The sequence below is a fragment of the Ctenopharyngodon idella genome, chromosome 14 (assembly GCF_019924925.1).
Source record: "Ctenopharyngodon idella isolate HZGC_01 chromosome 14, HZGC01, whole genome shotgun sequence".
Classification (NCBI taxonomy): domain Eukaryota; kingdom Metazoa; phylum Chordata; class Actinopteri; order Cypriniformes; family Xenocyprididae; genus Ctenopharyngodon; species Ctenopharyngodon idella.
Genome location: NC_067233.1, coordinates 2,756,844 through 2,777,109, shown reverse-complemented (window position 1 = coordinate 2,777,109; position 20,266 = coordinate 2,756,844). Strand labels below are relative to the sequence as shown.

General features: G+C 37.3%; 1 protein-coding gene across 2 annotated transcripts in view; it reads right to left on the bottom strand.

Moving 5' to 3' along the window:
* The window catches only part of wu:fb13g09 (ATP-binding cassette sub-family C member 5), a 49,447-nt gene extending 29,181 nt beyond the window's left edge, over positions 1–20,266 (bottom strand). The window contains exons 1-9 of one of the 2 annotated variants that reach the window (XM_051859848.1): positions 20,017–20,266; positions 17,583–17,760; positions 14,609–14,764; positions 10,963–11,107; positions 6,720–6,953; positions 6,218–6,391; positions 3,337–3,484; positions 240–388; positions 31–138 (exon numbers count right to left, since the gene is read on the bottom strand). In XM_051859848.1, coding sequence (XP_051715808.1) covers positions 31–138; positions 240–388; positions 3,337–3,484; positions 6,218–6,391; positions 6,720–6,953; positions 10,963–11,107; positions 14,609–14,764; positions 17,583–17,752 — 1,284 coding nt within the window. In that variant the 5' untranslated portion in view covers positions 17,753–17,760; positions 20,017–20,266. The remainder of the gene's footprint in view (positions 1–30; positions 139–239; positions 389–3,336; positions 3,485–6,217; positions 6,392–6,719; positions 6,954–10,962; positions 11,108–14,608; positions 14,765–17,582; positions 17,761–20,016) is intronic. The other variant, XM_051859847.1, reaches the window with a different exon arrangement.

The following is a 20,266-nucleotide window of genomic DNA, read 5'->3' as shown; positions in this document are numbered from 1 at the left end:
TGTGTATGTGGATGTGTATGTGCTTTTGACCTGAAATCGTTTCACGGCCACGGAGCCCTCGGATAAAGCACGCACTGCCAAGGGCGTGACCTTTAGAGCAAAGGTCATGGAGTTGAAAACAGCAACAACTGTGAAGGCCTGCGCATTGTGACAGAAATGAAAACAGGTCTCTGTGAGTTCAAGTTCGCTGTTGTTTACGAGCCTCGGCTAGAAAGCGAAAAGCAGAAATATGGCTTAACCTGTGCTGCCGTGAGATCATAACCCAGAGACATGTGAAGAGTGAACGTGCACACGCTGGCTATTACCACCACGACAGGAGCCACGCCCACCGTCAGGCTCTGAACACAGCCGGCCCACTCCAGTATCCTCCTCTCTTCTGATCGAACCTCTGGAGACACAAACAGAGCAGTCGTCAAAGAAGCAAGAGAACAGTTTTCTGTCAGTGTTTGAGATTGACAACAGTACTACTAACAGGTGAGACTCTCAAATTGTCCTGGGCTCAGTTGCATAAACTGCTAGTCATTTAATTTTTCCATTAAAATTGAAAAACATTTCATTGATGCATTTAGTTTTTTTAACTTTATGTCAAATGTCTCAATGACATGACAGACGATCAAAAACATGACATGAAATGTAGCTGTGGCTACTGAAGATTTAAGGGGCTGTTCAAACAGAAAGTGTTTTTCCATTTCACTGCACAGCTTTTCCATTGTTTTTCAATGTAAACATGCTAGCTGGGTGTATTTAAAGGTGCTGTAAGCAATTTGTGAAAAACGCTGTTGAAAGTGGATCGGACCGAGCACTACAACAAACTTGTAGCAAATCAGCAGTAGGGGGTGTGTCCACTCATGATGGGGGAGGAGAGAGTTAGCCAATCAGCGGTAGTGGGCGTGTCCACTCATGGTGGGGGAGGAGAGAGAGTGAGCCAATCAGCAGTAGGGGGCGTATAAACTCATGATGAGGGAGGAGAGAGAGTGAGCCAACCAGCAGCAGGGGGCGTGTCCACTCATTATGGGGGAGGAGAGAGAGTGAGCCAATTAGCAGTAGGGGGTGTATACACTCATGATGGGGGAGGAGAGAGACTGAGCCAATCAGCAGTAGGGGGCGTATACACTTATGATGAGGGAGGAGAAGTGAGCCAATCAGCAGCAGGGGCATGCCCACTTATGATGGGGAGGAGAGAGAGTGAGCCAATCAGCAGGAGAGGGGCGTATCCACTTATGATGAGGGAGGAGAGGGAGTCAGCCAATCAGCAGCAGGGGGCGTATTTATGTTTATATTTTTTTCTTTATTGTCATTCGTTCGTCATCTTCGCTTTATTTTTCGCGAAGGTTTATTTGCTTCGCTTCAGCTATGATAAAGAGACATCCATTCTTGCATTGCGTATTTGTGCATTGTGGGGGCGGAGCAATGAAGGGAGGGGTGTGTTTGTTTAGGTTGATTTCAAATATCAACAGTGTTCAACAATGATTCTCAGAAAATCCATTTGTGCACCTTTAATAGCGCTCGCGTCTCATGTCTTTTGCTGCGTCTTGCGCATGACACGGCATCCAAGTTAAAGGAAGTTCAACTTTTAAAAAGCGCATCTCTAGACCTTGCACTTTTTTCATTCCTCTGACCTACGTCTTGCATTTTTAACAGCAAAAACTTATTCTGTGTGAACCGGCCTTAATGGAGTCAGTTCGGTTATACAATGCATTTGTTATTCTCTCTTGAAACTGAACTGTGTATGAACAGAACCATATTTAGTGCTCTAAACAAGACTGGAAACCTGCTGTGTGAATGTAGCCATATTGCGTTTCCATCCTACAATGGACTTTCTAATTTACAGGAGCCAAACTATGTCCAATCCGGCGGTAACACTGAGAAGTGCGACTGTAACGGAAGACAGATTGTAATCATAAATGGGATGTTGCAGTAGATGGGAATGGTGAGGCATTGGATGGTGTCCAAGTGCCCCATTTCACCCTCCTTCTGCTGCACTAATATTTGTCTCCCGACTGCCCGCAAGCTGGCACATTCATTCAGTGCCGCTCTCTGGCTCATGGCCAAAGTGTTTTGCTGCTGGTCTAAACAACCAGAAGCACTGGACGTAATCTCTGAAAACATTGCTGGATCTCCATAATTCAGATATAGAAGATGTTAATCTATGCAGGTTGTGATATTTTATTCATAAGTGCACGCAAAAAAAGTGTAAATAGAAGACAGAAGGCCATGCTTCCTTCATTTCTGCTCAGCTACATAACAGGCAATATCTGATGTGAAAATGGATTATTAAAGCAGTATATCCCATTTTAAAGTTTTAAATCATCCATTGCCTACATATACAGTGAATTTTTGAACAACAACTTAAAATGAATGTCATTTTTTTTTTACATTCAAAATACCAAAACGAGTACCATTTGTTATAAAGAAAGGATAGTACAAGCAAACTTTTCAAGAAAACATTTTACTGAAAGAGGTTATAAATAATAAATTGATGAATAAATATACCATTCAAAATGAAGACGTCATATTTGGTTTATGTCATGTCCTGCGCCTGCGATTACTAGATTTGATATTTTGTTTTCTATGCAATGATTCAATAGTTCATACATTTTTAAAGGGTGACTTAAGTGTTTTTGAAAGAAGTCTCTTCTGCTCACCATGGCTTTACAAAAATACAGTAAAAACAGTAATATTGTGAAATATTATTACAATTTCACAGTATTCTTCAAATTCATTCTAACATGTGCTGATTTGGTGTGAAAGAAACTTATTGAAAACAGTTGCTTAACTGCTTAATATTTTATTCAGGATTCTTTGATTAATAAAAAAGTTAAAAAAACAGCATTTGTTTGAAATAGAAATCTTTTGCAACATTATAAATGTCTTTACTGTCACTTTTGCTCAATTTAATGCATCCTTGCTGAATAAAAGTGTTCATTTCTTTCAAAAAGAAAAAGAAAAAAAAAGAAAAAACGTACTGACTCCAAACTTTTGAATGGTAGTGCATATGCACGTCACCCGAATTATTATCTAACATTCAACTAAGTCAAACCGCTCCAAAGGCATCATGGAATAAAGAGCGCTAAATGCTTTTGTAAATTAATCTTGAAGCTCAGGGACTGTCAGGACATTTCAGAGACTGAGGAACGAGGAAGGACAGAGCCAAGACAGTGGATTAGGAAACTTGAGATTGTTCCTTTGAATGCAGTGTAAAGCCACAGAGATGATCCTTTGATTTCCATGGAGACTATGACATCTAAGCGCTCAGACAAACAGGAAGTGAGCATATAATGATGGTGACTGAGTCAGTTCAACTGTGTGAGTGGGTGTAGTTGAGCGCTGTCTTACTTTGGATGTTTTGGGCGAACACCATCTCCCAGCAGTACATCTTAATGAACTTAATACAGCCCAGGATCTCGTTCATGAGTCGGACGCGCCGGTCAGTAACCACCACACACTTCTTACGGAAATACGCTGTCATGCGAGAGGCCAGCATCTGCGGGAAATAATTATTAAGTGAAGAACAACCTGTACAGCCAGTCACAAGGCTACAGTGTGTCCTGACACAATGGGAAATCCCCCGAGTAAAACTATTAATGGACGGCACAAAAATTACAGAATGTTCTCTTTTCTGCTCAAATACATTTCTGTAACATTTTAATGCGACTCAGATCTACTGCTGCATACACGAAACCCTCTTCCCTGGCATGCTCATCATAACATCACCATATTTTAGAATATAATTGAATCTGACTTCATCATATTTTATTATTAAATGAGTTTAGAAGACCTTTTAGACTTCCAGTCTTAAAGCTTAAGGCAATTTTAAGCTAGTCTGGATGGTTAGATTTTAAATGTCTCTCTATATAAGAGGATCTTGAATTCAATTCTGAACTATACAGGCAGCGAAGGTATCTGAGTGTTGGAGTAATGTGATTTCTCATTTTAGAGCAAGTCGCAGCTGCATTCTGAACTCTTTGTAAGCTCCCAGCAAAATGCTATTGGAGTAGTCAAATCTAGATGTAACAAATGCATTAAAAATTTCTCATTGTCAGAAGGAGAGAGAATATCACATCCTCACATGGTTCTGAGGATAATATGCTGTTTTAGTAACAATGCTAATATGTCTTTTTAAAACTGAGGTCACTGCTGTCAAACATGATTCCTAAGTTCTTGACCTGATTACTGGCTTTTAGATATGGAGCAATAGATGTTCTCTGTGCGTCATTACCAATAACAAGTACATCTGTCTTATCTTTGTTTAGCTGTAGAATGTTCTGTGACATCCACAATTTTATGCTTTCTATGCAGTTCAGCAGGGTAAAAAATGGACATCTGGTGCAAGTGAAAGTTAGATTTGCATATGATATGTATACTGGTGAAAGGAAATATTGTACTGATTAAATACACTAGCTAAAAGAAGCATGTATAGGTTAAACTATAGAGGACCCAAAATTGAGCCTTGAGGTACACCACAAGATATGACGTAACGCCTGGAGGTGTAGGTTTCCAGTGCAACGTAGGTGCTTAAGTAGGATCTAAACCAGTCTAAGACAGGACCTGATAGACTCAATCCAGTTCTGAAGTCGGTCGAGTAGAATCTCATGATCAACGGTGTCAAAAGCAGCACTCAGATCTAAAAGAGAATGCCAAATAACCCAAATATTTCCATCGTTTAAAACCTTAATCAAGGCTGTTTCTGTGCTGTGGTTTGTCTGGAAGTGTATTGCTTTTGAGATAGTTGTTGAGCTGTATGGACACTATTTTTCAATAATTTAACCAGTAAATGGAAGATTAGAGATTTGTCTGTAGTTACTGAGGACAGTAGCTGGGTCAATGACGTGACGGGTCATTTTTTTTGTCCAAAGGCCTTTAATAATAATAAAACACCAAGATATGACATACAAAGTATGTAAGGTAGTACAACAAGATCTCTTTTATTGAATCCAAAAGGATTTAATTATATTTTACTACATATAAAGGTATTTTAAAGATTTTGAAGTGTCAAAAGGTCATTCGGTTTAACCGTCCAAAGGCCAATACAGCCATTTCATTTGTGATTAAAATATCTTGAAATGAAATAAATGTATACTATTCTGGCATCATTTTAATAACATCATATATCAACATAGTGCAACATGGTTTTAAAATTATGTGTAGAAGTTGTTGCTTTGTAATGAGAAAGAATGTCCGGAAAAACGAATTTCATTGATGTCATTCGGAGTAACCAATATAAAGGGACAATTTTGGATCAAGTCATGCGGTCAATATCATGTGACAGGATGTGACATCATTCAGATACCTACAAAGGACCACATGGTCGTGAAGCAAAGTAACTAACTCTCTCTTAACTATTTGAAAAATTCATGTTTTCACTTTCTCATACGCATGTCCCGAAACATCAGGTCATTCGGTACAACCGCTATAAAACATGGAAAATGTTGTAATATTTTAAAAACTTGTACTAAATATTAAATGTTTGATTGTCCTTTTGCTAGCTAGCTAGATATCAACCTGTTAGCACTGTTTGAAAATATCATCATTCGGTATAACCAAAATTGTCATTCGGTACAACTGAAATTTTGGTTAAACCAAATGACTTTTTTAGTGACAAATCTTGTAAAAAATGACAAAAGCAGTGTTAATTGATTATAAAAACCACATAATCTCATTGTTAACACTTAATAAAACTTCAAAATTATATCTCCATTATGTTTTTTTTACACTTTTAAAAACCTTATTCGTCAATGACCCAACTACAGCAGGGGCCTAACAATTTTTTTTAACAAGTTTGCCGTATGAACCTTGCTGTATGGACTGATTAACAATATTCAAGTTATCTGGTAATAAGCTTTTTTTTTAACTGTTTTGAGAAATTTAGTGGGTAATGGTTCGAGAGAGCAGCTAGAGGAATTCATACGTGATATGACGTGTTTAAGCATATTGAGGCTGACAGCTTAATTTTTTTCCTGTTGAAATTTCATTTGAATCAAGCTCAATCAGATTGATTGAGGTGTTTACATGAAGTCTTTTCAGTCCAATTAGGCCATCAATCCAATTACAATGATTTTTGCTATCAAGCTATTTGCTATTTTTGTCCTCTAAGAAAACCTATGTCACATGTGAGGAAAAAAAAAGTGATTTGAGCCATATTCAGATGCGTTAACATATCCTTTGTAAAGGCTGTAAATACATTCATTACCAAAAGCATTAGATGTGCTTATCTTACCATGGTTGGATAGAAGATGATAAAAATGGCTGATCCCACTAGTGCAGTTGGTCCTAAGAAATAGGTGGTGTATGACAGACCCAGAATTCCAACAAGAGGCCCTCCGGCCAGCAGACAGCCCACTGAGACCGCCTCATACAGACGCTGTCCATCACTGGAGCAAATGTTTACCAGCTGAAAGAGTAAACAGTATGAGTCACTCAAAACTAAAACATGCCACACGCCACCATACTATATAGCACTCAGACCTCACAAACACAAACCCATTTCGGTTTTAAAGGGCTAAAAGCACACGTGATGAGTCATGAAAAGAGGGTTAAAACTACATAGAGGACCTGAACCCTTTCAGATGTTATTTTTCCTCTACATTCGAGCAAACAAGGCATGACCTAAGAAGCTGTTCTCTCAATATTGAAATTTTTAGTGGAGAATCTTGCTTACAAAAGTGCTGTTCCTAATGATAGTTTACTATTTATTATGGGAATATTAACACACAGTTCACCTCTCCCGTGCTGACGTCTTTAGTGCTGCGTAGTCGGAGGATCTTCTGGAAGGCAAAAGTGAGCGCAGCTCCCCTGAGGCGTGCGGCCGTGCGGTAGTTGACAGCCCACATGAAAGCCAGAGACCAGGAGCGTGTCAGTTCCATGAGGAAAATCCCCCCGACCAAAGCCAGGCCGTACGGCAGCTTCACCTCTGAGCATTGAGAATACTCGAGCAGGGCTCGGATCAGCAGAGCCTGAGAATAACATGGCATAACAAGGATGCTGAGGGAGGAGACAGGTGTACAAAGACTTTTCAGAGCATTTTTTTTATTTGAACAGAATCAAAATTACATGAGAATGGTTTCAGAGGTGAGCTTTGAGGTTTTAAATGGTATCAGAACATCCTCTGACTTCTGCTGGGGTCATGGGATCAAGCACTGCTCATAGGAAAACACAAGAAAACACCTTTTCTTTGACTCTGTCTCAAAATATTATATATACAGGTCAATGACGTGACGCATCATTTTTTTGTCCAAAGACCTTAATAATAATAAAAAGCAAAGATATGACTAACCATCGAAAGGCCAATACAGCCATTTCATTTTGTGATTAAAATATCTTAAAATGTAATAAATGTAAATATAAATTTTTTTCTGGCATGATTTCATAACATCAAATATCAACATAGTGCAAAATGGCATTAAAATTATGTGTAAAAGTCGTTGCTTTGTTATGAGAAATAATGTCCGGAAAAATGAATTTCATTGATGTCATTCGGAGTAACCAATATAAAGGGACCATTTTGGATCAAGTCATGCGGTCAGTATCATGTGACAGGATGTGACATCATTCAGATACCTACAAAGAACCACATGGTCATGAAGCAAAGTAACTAACTCTCTTTAACTATTTGAAAAATTCATGTTTCCACTTGCTCATATGCATGTCCCGAAACATCAGGTCATTCGGTACAACCGCTATAAAACATGGAAAATGTTGTAATATTTTTAAAACTTGTACTAAATATTAAATGTTTGATTGTCCTTTTGCTAGCTAGCTAGATATCAGCCTGTTAGCATTGTTTGAAATTATCGTCATTCGGTATAACCAAAAGTGTCATTCAGTAAAACCGAAATTTTGGTTAAACCGAATGACTTTTTGGTGACAAATTTTGTCCATCTTGTAAAAAATGACAAAATCAATGTTAATTGATTATAAAAAACACATAATCTCATTGATAACACTTAATAAAACTTCAAAATTAATTATGTCTCCATTATGTTTTTTTACACTTTTAAAAACCTTATTCGTCAATGACCCATTTATATATGTAAATATATATTATATAATATTCAGTAAGGACCCATTACATTCATCAAAAGCGACAGTAAAAGGTATCATCTTTTGTACTTTATATTGATTAAAGTATCCTGAAAAAATGTCACACTTTTCACAAAAATATTAAGCAGCACAACCGTTTTCAACATTGATAATAATCATAAATGTTTCTTGAGCATCAAATCATCATATTAGAATGATCTCTGAAGGATCATGTGACACTGAAGACTGGAGTAATGTCAGCTTTGACATCACAGGAATAAATTACATTTTAAAATATATTACAATAGAAAACAGTTGTTTAAAGCTGCGGGCAGGAGTGGTGAGGGAATATTCAATTTCTGCCATGAAAAGAGCATTAAAATTTACAGCAAATAAATGAGCGTGCTGCAGAGACAATGGCTGACCCGTGCAACACTAAACAAATCAACGCAAGGAAATAAGTGTGCTATTTTGTAACATGTAATCCCTGATAATGCTATTAAGCGAGTGCTGTCAGGGGCATGTGCGGCCTTGTGTGGAGAAATAAAATTAACAGCTGCGCTCCCAACAGCGGCGCAGTAAGAAACTCCCAGCTACACCAAAATAAATCCCCTCATAGTGAAACTAATAAGATCAAAAACGTGTTTTTTTGGGGGAGAATTTTCTAATCCTAACTCTAAATCACTCTTTGTTGAATAAAGATCTAAGCTCATTTGGCAACAGAAATAAATCAGCAGGCAATAACTTGAATAATATGAATAACACACCCCCTGGACCATGGAATATCCAGACACACGTCACAATCCTGTGGATTAATAGTAGTTTAAAGTAAGAGAAAGAATGAAAAACCTCTGCTTTCCATTATAAATTTCATTTTGAATCAGCATGTGTTGCAAATATAATCTCTCAAATTTATCCCTTGAATATGAAACTGTTCATAATCGTGTGCAGGTATGTTTTCTGTGTGAAGCGGGAAAGTCCTGAACCATCAAAGTTCATGGACGCGCTTCCACTGTCACGCTACATTCATTATTATACACAGTAAAAAGCGAAATTCATCCATACTTTCTATCATTATTTTCTCACCCACATGTCATTACAAACAGGTATGACTTGATATCTTCCATGGAACACACACACCCACACATAAATCTTCACATACATTTTTTTTCATTTAACAAGAATTCATAATGATCGTTTACTGTCAAGATCCAAAATAGGAAGTGAGTCACACAAAGATTGTACAACAGAAGAGCAAGTCATAATGACTACATACAATATATAATGCTTTTTGTTCTTTTGGATCTTGGAAGCCTGTGATCACTATGAATATGTTATGGAAAAAATCTGTCAAGATTCTTAAGCATTGTCCATTTGTTTAGTATTTATGGGTAAACTATCCCTTTAAGACAAACAGTTAGGGTCTGGATAGGGGAACAGGTCAAAGGACAGCATGCAAGTAAACCCAAACCCTGGGTCTGGTTGCATAAACTGTTAAGACTTTAACATGTTAAGTCATTTTTTATTTCTTTAAGACTGTTCATGTCTTTTTTAACTCAGTTACATAAAAATGTAGATTGGTCAAATTAGATGGGTCATTGACGAGTAAGGTTTTTAAAAGTGTATAATTAATTTTGAAGTTTTATTAAGTGTTAACAATGAGATTATGTGGTAATTATAATCTTTTGTAATTTTTTACAAGATCACCAAAAAAGTAATTTGGTTTAACCAAAATTTTAGTTTTACCGAATGACACTTTCGGTTATACCGAATGACGATATTTTCAAACAATGCTACCAGGCTGATATCTAGCTAGCTAGCAAAAGGACATTCAAACATTAAATTCAAACATTTAAACATTAATATTTAGTACAAGTTTTTAAAATATCACAGCATTTTCCATGTTTATAGCGGTTGTACCGAATGACCTGATGTTTCAGGACATGCGTATGAGCAAGTGAAAACATGAATTTTTCAAATAGTTAAAAGAGAGTTAGTTACTTTGCTTCACGACCATATGGTCCTTTGCAGGTGTCTGAATGATGTCACATCCTGTCACATGATATTGACCGCATCCAAAATGGTCCCTTTATATTGGTTACTCCAAATGACATCAATGAAATTCATTTTTCCAGACATTCTTTCTCATAACAAAGCAACGACTTCTACACATAATTTTAATACCATTTTGCACTATGTTGATATATGATGTTATAAAGTCATTCCAGAATAAAAAATATATACATTTACTTCATTTTAAGATATTTTAATCACAAATGAAATGGCTGTATTGGCCTTTGGACGGTTAAACTGAATGACCTTTTGACACTTCAGAATCTTTAAAATACCTTTATATGTAGCAAAATAGAATTAAAACCTTTTTGGATTCAATAAAAGAGATCTAGTTGTACTACCTTACATACTTTGGATGTCATATCTTTGTTTTTTTCATTATTTTATAAGGCCTTTGGACAAAAAAAATGACCCATCATGTCATTGACCCAGATACAGAAAAGTAAGACTGGTTGCCCCTTGGTTAATACTGGTCATACTAGTTCTTGAGACACACACTGCATCCGAAATCGCTTACTTTTTTTTTTACTTATTTACTTTTCCTACTATTATGTGAAAAACAGTACGCCAGAAGAGTAGTATGTATTCGAAAAACAGTAGGCGAAAAATCCCTGGATTACCTACTACTTCCGGTGAGATTCTGAAGTGCAGATTTGATGGACGCTTTACTATCCCATGAGGCCACGGGAGGGGGTTTATGAATGGAAGTGAAGCAACGCAACTGACTATGGTAGGTCACATGACAGTAACAGCATGGCGGATGTAGTATGTCTGATTTTCAATCTTACTACACATAATCATACCATATAAAGCAACTGGCCCCAGCAGGTCATTTTTGTCAGAAGGAAAATGAGGAAAACTAGAACTCACAGGTCCAACAAATCCAGCCACCATGGCAATGAGCAGGGAGAAGATGGCCACCAGCATACGGGTCTGACAGAACCTCCATAACACCCGGGACAGAGACGCATCCTTCCCCCGCCGCTTGAGCTCCTCGTGCCACAGCCACTCCAGTCTGAATGATGCATTAAAACATACAAAGACATTGTATTTTAAACTACATGGCAAGTGAACAGATTGTTTATTGAAACCTCTAAATGCATGTTATTTATGAATGTGATATTACTGTGTACAACTCATCCATGCATCCATCCATGTTTCTATAATATTTATTTAATGCCAGGTTTCAGAGGCAAGGCTTAAGCCTAGAGCTGTTTTAACAGATGCACACCAGTGATGTTTTTTCTAAGGCACGTTTATAAAAGCTACTTAAATGTCCTAATTGAACTAAGGCCTAATCCTGGCTTAATCTAAGCCCTGTCTGTGAAACCAGGCTTTAATGTCTTGACTAAATCAGAATGTCATAACTGGATCTTCCGCTGAAAGCGACAGACTTCTCTCCGCCGACATATGCAGGACTTCTCCAATCATTTAGTCGCTTAACACCCCAATCAAAATCCAATCAACAATCAATGCATATAAACACCAAATACACTGGTTACATTTTCTGATAATCTGTTACACAATTCACAATACAGAAGAAAAGATTATATAAAGATAAATATTGATGAAATCAATATTAAAGTCACATCTGTCACTAATACAATTCCAAAATGTCTTCATCACTTTATTAGACAGCCCTCTGCAACGCTCGATTCTAATTGGTCAATAGCAGCATTCTGATGTCAAATATGATGAACTGTATAATTGATTTTTGTCCCTGGCAACCAGTTTCATACATAGCTGCTGTACTACTTTTATGTCTCTCGTATCTCTTACTTCTCACATAATAAAATATATTTCACCTCATATTTCATGTTGTTTATAAACCTGATACAAGATCCCTCTGATCCTTGTTGGGTCCTGTTTTTTGGGGATACTGACAAGTTGACTGGATATTATCCCATATCTCACATCTAAATTAAAGGGTTAGTTCACCCAAAAATGAAAGATCTGTCATTAATTACTCACCCTCATGTCGTACAACAACCGTAAGACTTTCGTTGATCTTCGGGAACACAAATTAAGATATTTTTGATGAAATCCGAGAGCTTTCTGTCCCTCCATAGAGATTCAATTTACCACTTTATTTACAAAATAATATTATCCAAAGCGTGTTCACGCAACAATGTCAGCTCTCACGTGAACAGAACACGCATGAGTTGCGATGCTCTCGTGAACGTGCGTTGGAGATTAGTATTTTGTAAATAAAGTGATACATTTTGCTTTTGTGCGCAAACAAAGCACTCGCGCGGCTTCATAAAATTGAGGTTAAACCACTGGAGTCACATGGAGTACTTTAATGATGTCTTTACTACCTTTCTGGACCTTGAAAGTGGTAGTTGTGTTGAATCTCTATATGGAGGGACAGAAAGCTCTTGGATTTCATCAAAAATATCTTAATTTGTGTTCCGAAGATGAACGAAGGTCTTACGGATGTGAAACAAGTAATTAAACGAGTAATTAATGACAGAATTTTTGGGTGAACTAACCCTTTATTAAATGTGCAGTATTTAAATGTTAAAGCTGCAGTCCGTAAGTTTTACCTCTTTGTCGCCATCTCTGTTTAAAACGTGCAGTTGCAGTTAGCATCTTTATGTGGGTTGAGCATCAGCGCGGCTCCTCAGCGCGGATGAATCTAATGTTTTGAGGAGAATGTGTGGCTGTCAGTCACCGCACCGGTGGATACTGTACCTCACAATCACAGATTGTAGTCATGGAAGTATGACCAATGTCATCTGAACACTTCTGTTCTGACCAACTGAGAAAAAAAAGCATTATAATAAATCGCGCTACCAATGGTGACTAAATCTAACGATCGCTTAGCTTGGATCACGTCAAACTATGCAAATTATTATTATTATTGTTATACTTTGTTCTCAAACTGTTAATGTTAACAACATCAGCATTGCGTGGCTGTGTGTATTTAGTGTGTATTAGTGTTACCTGTAGATTTCAATTTCTGTACAGTCTAATCTAAACATTAATTTGTCATACCATACAATCCGCCTTCAAAATTATAAGTTTAATTATTGCAGCTGCTGAGAGAAAAGGCTATAAATTATCCACCATCCTCACGTGATATAGCTGCTAGCTGGAACTCGTTCTTTATGTAAACAGATGTGATGTAATGATGCAAAGACGAACGGCGGCATGCTCGAATTTCCCACGAAAACCTACTTGAATTAGAAAACATTATTGCAAGCTTACCGTTGTGAATCGGGCTAAGGTAAGGAGATAGTTTTGAACACCGGCTGGTTATGTACTTGCTCAAAAATTTATCATTTTTAACCAAAAAAAGTTACGGACTGCAGCTTTTTCTGTATTTGAAGCTCTAGGGATAAAAAACACATCATATATTTCTGGTCTTCAGGTAAATAGAGCTAATTTTGGGTGCACATTTAGAAGCTAAAACATCCACACATTCATTATAAATCATAGTCTAAATGATGTTCAATTTCTGCGAAATATTGTAATGTTGATATATTGAAACATTGAAATTCCCCCTCAGAATGAACAATCAATCTGAAGGACCACAGCTTTGAGCTTTCAGTTCCCATGCCATAGACTTACAGCTGCCTTTCAAGGACTGATATAAAAATTCCACTCACAACTTTTATCTCTCACAACAAGGGTAAAAACACTTGGTGAATTGTATCTTCTTCTTTTTTTAATTTTCAACAGCCTTGCAAGTCCCGACCCCCTCTGTTTTGAAGATAACACTTTATGTAAGTGTTCCAGACCCCAGAAAAATATCCACTCCTCACACATGTACACATGCCATAAACACATCCCAGCTATCTCTGACATGAATCCAGTAATGGGAGAAACAAACCCTGAGGTCAAACACTGAAAACTGACACCGCTTGTTACGGAGTCGCTGAGGCATAGCTGTCAAGCCATTTGGATGGCAAATACATGAGTCTGTATTTAACATACGATCATTGATCGCAACAAAAGAAGGCACAGTCTGATCCAAATGTGGGTTAATCTCAGATCTGTGAAAGGGCAATTACAGATTATAGGTGCTTTTCCATGTTCCCATGTCCTCGAGAAACCTTCTGAGCCCATCTGACTCTCGCCAATGAGCCAGCTTAGTCGAAAGGGACAGGGAGCACCGATCTCACATGTTAATGACATAACCGTTCTGCAGGAAAGGTGCAGACTAACTCTCTCTCTCTGATGTCTAATCCTTACTAAGAATAACACCCACCTGCCATAACTCTCTGGGCTGTGTGAGCGTGGGAGGTGAGCATCCATCACTCCCCTCGGTGACTCGAGGGATTCCCACACCCAACCTCTTATCACGCCGTCAACTGTGTGAGACCTTGGCTCAGGAGGTGATTTCTAATAGTTTTGTTTGTTCACATTTCAGCATTTGGAAACAAGCGCGAGCAAGAGATGCCTAACTTGGGCTTGGCTCCAGGGTAATTGCATTCTTACAAACTCAACCTGACAGTAAATAAACCTCGCTGAAACTTGACAACGGATCAGACACTTTCCACCGGCGGCTCACCTTTGGCAGTTTGTTTCCGAGGCCTCGTTGCAAGACAGACCCCACACGTCTTCCATTTTGAGACAGGACGCTTTGTGGGCCCTCCACGCCAGAGGGGACAGCCATTGCAGGGTCATGAAGGAGAAAAATCCCGCATTGTCCACAGGGTGCTGATGTCTGGGGGTGAAAAAGGAACAGTTTGGCTCGTATCAGTCATCTAGGCGCTATGTGCTATGTCTGAGAGCGGTGCGACCTTGAACGCGAGAGGAAAATCTTTACTCGCTGTGGCCAAATAGAAGATGAATCACACGATTGTGTTTGAACGGCAGTTTGCACGTCCCTCTCAGAACTCTTACGGAGCAGTGAAAAAGTTCAGTGGCACTTTATCAGTCAGTGTGTAAAAAATTGAGCCGTCTGTGAGAAAAGGATAAGAGCGTTCTTATCAAGACCTCATTGACTGTCACTTGAGTTCAAATGGCAACATAGCAAACATATCCTAAAGCCTGTTTCACAACTCACACAAAAACGTATTTCAGTGTGTATAGTTATTTTGGTTACAAATTAACAGGTTACAGTTTCCACAGAAGATCGTCAGGCTGAACTCAGCATGTTGAAAATACACTATGAACCTGTTTGGTTCCACTTTATGTTAGGCGTCTTTAACTACTATGCACTTACATAGAAAAAAAGGAATAATTTTTATGTACACCAAAAAAATGCTGGGTTAAAAACAACCCAAGTTGGGATGAAAGTGGACCCAGCGATTTGGTTGTTTTAACCCAGCAATTGGGTTAAATGTTTGCCTAACCTGTTGGGTAGTTTTATTTAACTCAACTATTGTTTAAAAATTACTGTATTGCTTGCTTAAAATGAACCCAAAATATGTTGGAAATGAGCATTTATTAATATGTTTAATGAATAATAATTAAACAATAAACATTTTTTAAATTGCTTATTAATAAATGTTCACGTTTTGATTATTATTGTTGCCTCTAGTAATTATGTGTCTGAATTTTAATTTTGGGTTCATTTTAAGTCAGACATATAGTCATTTTTAAACAATAGTTGTATGTACAATGTACAAAAACACTTTTGCTGCTTTTGAGGTGGATACGGGTAAGGTTAGGCACAGGTTTGGTGGTATGGATAGGTTTAAGGGTAGAGAAAGGGCCGACACTGTAATTATAGATGTAATTACAGAAAGTAATTACATATGTAATTACATGCAGGTTTTTTAAAACAAGTACAGTGTAAAAACACGCATGTACACAATAAATGCATTGTATCAAATGATTAATTAAATGTTAGTTCACAGTAGTTAAATACATGTAATATAAAGAGGGTCCACCTATTTTAACAACACAAGCAACGTGAAATACTAGAGTGAACTACTCACGCATTACTAAAGGATTAGATCACTTTAAAATGAAATTCATCTAATATTTACTCAAGCCATCCTAGGTGTATATGACTTTCTGCTTTCTGATGAAATATTAATAAATATCCTGACGCATCCAATCTTTATAATGGCGTGTCGAATCATGATTCGGATCGCATGTCAAACCGCCAAACTGCTGAAATCACGTGACTTTGGCGCTCCGAACCGCTGATTTGACACACTGATTCATAACGCTCCGAAGCTTCATGAAGCAGTGTTTTGAAATCGGCCATCACTATATAAGCCATTATTTTGTTTTTTTGGCACACCAAAAATATTCTCATCGCTTTATAATATTAATATTGAACCACTGTACTCACATGAACTGATTTAAATATGTTTTTAGTACCTTTGTGGATCTAGGAAATGTCATTGCTCCCTATGGAGGCCTCACTGAGCCATCGGATTTTAACAAAAATATCTTAATTTGTGTTCTGAAAATGAACGGAGGTCTTACGGGTGTGGAACGGCATGAGGGTGAGTAATTAATGACACAATTTTCATTTTTGGGTGAACTAACCCTTTAATAAAGGCCTTCTGAAGCGAAGCGATGCGTTTGTGTAAGAAAAATATCCATATTTAACAAGTTATGAAGTAAAATATCTAGCTTCCGCCAGACCGCCTTCTGTATTCAACCTGGGAAGAAAGTGTAACGCCTCTTGCAGTTCAAAAAGCTTACGCTACGTCCTATGCCTTCCCTATTCAAAAAAGCATATCTGACGCGATGTCAGTTACGAAAGGAAGGCGGTTTGGCGGAAGCTAGATATTTTACTTTATAACTTGTTAAATATGGATATTTTTCTTACACAAACGCATCGCTTCGCTTCAGAAGGCCTTTATTAACCCCCCGGAGCCGTGTGGAGTACGTTTATGATGGATGGATGCACTTTCTTCAGCTTTATACTAGTTGGGACTGCCGTTATAAAGCTTTGATGTGTCAGGACATTTTTTAATACTCTCCGATTGTGTTCATCAGAAAGCAGAAAGTCATATACACCTAGGATGGCTTGAGGGTGAGTAAATCATGGGGTAATTTTCATTTTAAAGTGAACTAATCCTTTAAATCATGTGGAATGACTCCCCAAAAACCATGTTTGGATAGTCATTTGTCACTTGTTCATTTATCCATCACATCCACATTTTAAGCATTAATAATCACACAAAATAAGTTTTGCGTCCATGTGTGGATGCAGCATATGAGAGTCTAACTGTTGGAAACAATGTGTTTAAGTAAATGAATACCTCGCCCCGCAGTGTGTCATGCTGCACTCCAGCAACAACTATTATAAACAGCATCCGATAATTATTTTATAATTATTATACATGCAGTGTTTATGAGCTCAAATTAATTGAGGGACTGCATGGAATGTTTAGACTTGAAAAAAAATTTTATTTGTCACACCGCAGGGCCATTTAAACGAAGAAGTGAAGGGGAAAACTAAAATTAAAATGATGAGAAATACACATCCTTTTCTACAAAAATTATGATTTTTTTAAATTTAATTTTAATGCAAGTACCAACATAATTATTTCATACGGTTCAAAAGGGGAACTTACTTGTGTGTGATCCGGAAGGGCTTCAGTATCTGTAAGCTATGACGATATCTGCCTCGTCTTTTTGCTTCATTGCCCAATTCCACGTCATCATCAGGGTCTGGAAGAGTCTGGGAAGTGGACAGGGTCAAACCCTCCACCTGTCCTGCGGCCTCCAAGGCATCTGCGAACATACCTACCTCTAGAAAACACAAACACAAAAAACAACAAAATACTTTCAGACATAAGCTCCCATCCATTCCCATCACTACCAAGAGAGGGAATATCTGAATCTGCTGACTAACATCAGTGCGTCTAACTTTAGTGACGTGTACATCTAACGTTATGGCCTTGGCTACAAATTTAAACTGCTTATCTATTTAAAGACGCCGTTGGAGGCCTCGTGTATACTGAGACACAGGACATTCGAGCTCGTCGTGTGTGTGCTGACCCTGTCACTGATCCATCAGTGGCATAAGACACGATAAGGTAAATCCAGCAACACTGTGACTCTCCGTATCTGCTCGGTGTACGTCACCAGCGGCTGCCAGATAGTGAAAGATAACCACATAGTTCCATTATTTACACTACAATACAAGAAAGAGTCTGTGATAGATGAGAATCACTAATGCGATAGCAGGCTATGAATGTAAACAATGATAATAGGGACATTTTGAAATTTTAAAGGGATAGTTCACACAGAAATGAGCAGCCAAACCTGTTTGGATTTATATCAGAATTTTCTGCATATATACATTTAATGCATATATATGCATATATTTATGAACATAATGCATATATATGCGACCCTGGACCACAAAACCAGTTATAAATCACACGGGTATATTTGTAGCAATAGCCAACAATACATTGTATTGGTCAAAATTACCAATTTTTCTTTTATGCCAAAAATCATTAAGGATATTAAGTAAAGATCATGTTCCATGAAGATATTTTGTACATTTCCTACTGTAAATATATCAAAAAATTATTTTTGTGAGTGGATATGCATTGCTAAGGACTTAATTTGGACAACTTTAAAGGCGATTTTCTCAATATTTTGATTTTTTTTGCACCCTCAGATTCCAGATTTTCAAATAGTTGTATCTTGACCAAATATTGTCCTATCAACTAACCATACATCAATGAAAAGCTTATTTATTCAGAAAAAAAAAGAAAAAAATTGACCCTTATGACTGGTTTTGTGGTCCAGGGTCACACACACACACACACACACACACACATATATATATATATATATATATATATATATATATAAATATTTAATTCACTATTCGCTGAAAATCCACTCTAGCTCTCGCTTTATGATGGCATTATGAGCTTTTAAGATCATTTATGAGAGTACATGAAAGAACAAGCCTTCTTTCGAGAATAAATCAATAAATTGGTTTATCCGGTTTATCTATCATGTCAAAATCTGTGCCATACTTTCCAAAGAAACGCTGTTTATAGTGGCTTTGTATTTATGTCGTAATAACTACATTCTAAAAAATAACTAAAAAAAATTAAACAAATTTACACAGTAAAATACCGTTTTCTATTGAAACACAAAACAATGCATTCTGGGTAATATTATTTTGTCGTTTTCAAGAAAGTAACCTCGAAAATGACAAATATTACCCAGAATGCATTGTTTTAACAATATATTACTTCTGTATATTACAATTCATTCAGGGTAATATTATTAGTCGTTTTCGAGAAAGTAGCCTATAGTCCTCTTTTCTTAAAATGACAAATATTACCCAGAATGCATTTTTATGGTACATTACTGTTTCAATGTAAAACGGTATTTTACTGTGTAAATCTTTACAGTTATTTTTAGAGTGTAGCTACAACAAACATACTATTAATACGATTTTAAGAGAGATGACACCCGTGTAACACAAAAATAACTTTTTTTTGGTTAAAAATATCTTGCGTTCCACAGATGACTCCCTATTTCAACAGGCATTCAAACAATCAGCTGAGCAGGACAAAAAATATGCAAACACTTTTGGGGCCTATATAAGGTATATTGTTTATGTTTGTATTCCCCTAGCTTCAGTTTCAGTCTATTACGAATATTTTTCCATATGAACACAATTTGAGCAGAAAACAGATTTGAAATCTAACCTCCATTGTGCCAGTGTTGATCCACTGAGACTAAACCTATAAGAACTGTCTGCTAAATGACCTTTAGTTTAGTAATAAAAAATCATTTCAATCGAGTATCACACATGTTCCCTCTATTTCTGGCTGTTCCCGTTCTGGACAGCTTGAACTGTGTGTTCTCTGCCATTGGGACACTTTATGGATCTCTAATAAACATTATATATCATTAAATGATGAACATGAACACTGACTGTCCTCTAGTTAAAGTGTTTTTAGAGCAGAATCAACACAAAACTGTCTCTGAGAGTTTATAAAAACTTTTGGAGTGTGGAAAAAGGTCACTTACATCTCAAACAGAAAACTCTCTTTCCTTTCAGCTTCAGGATGTTCCCACAGGTTATGAATGATTTATTTAGAAAGTCAACGCTCTCTGAGTCCCCTGCTGCACATGACACATCTTCTTCTCGTAAAATAACTTGCACAGCATGTACAGTGATCCGGTGCAAAAGTTTCACCGCGTTATTAAAAGAGGTTTTTAAAAAGGTGCGGTGGAGAGAGAGGGAGGGGGAGAGAGAGAGAGAGAGAGAGAGACTTTG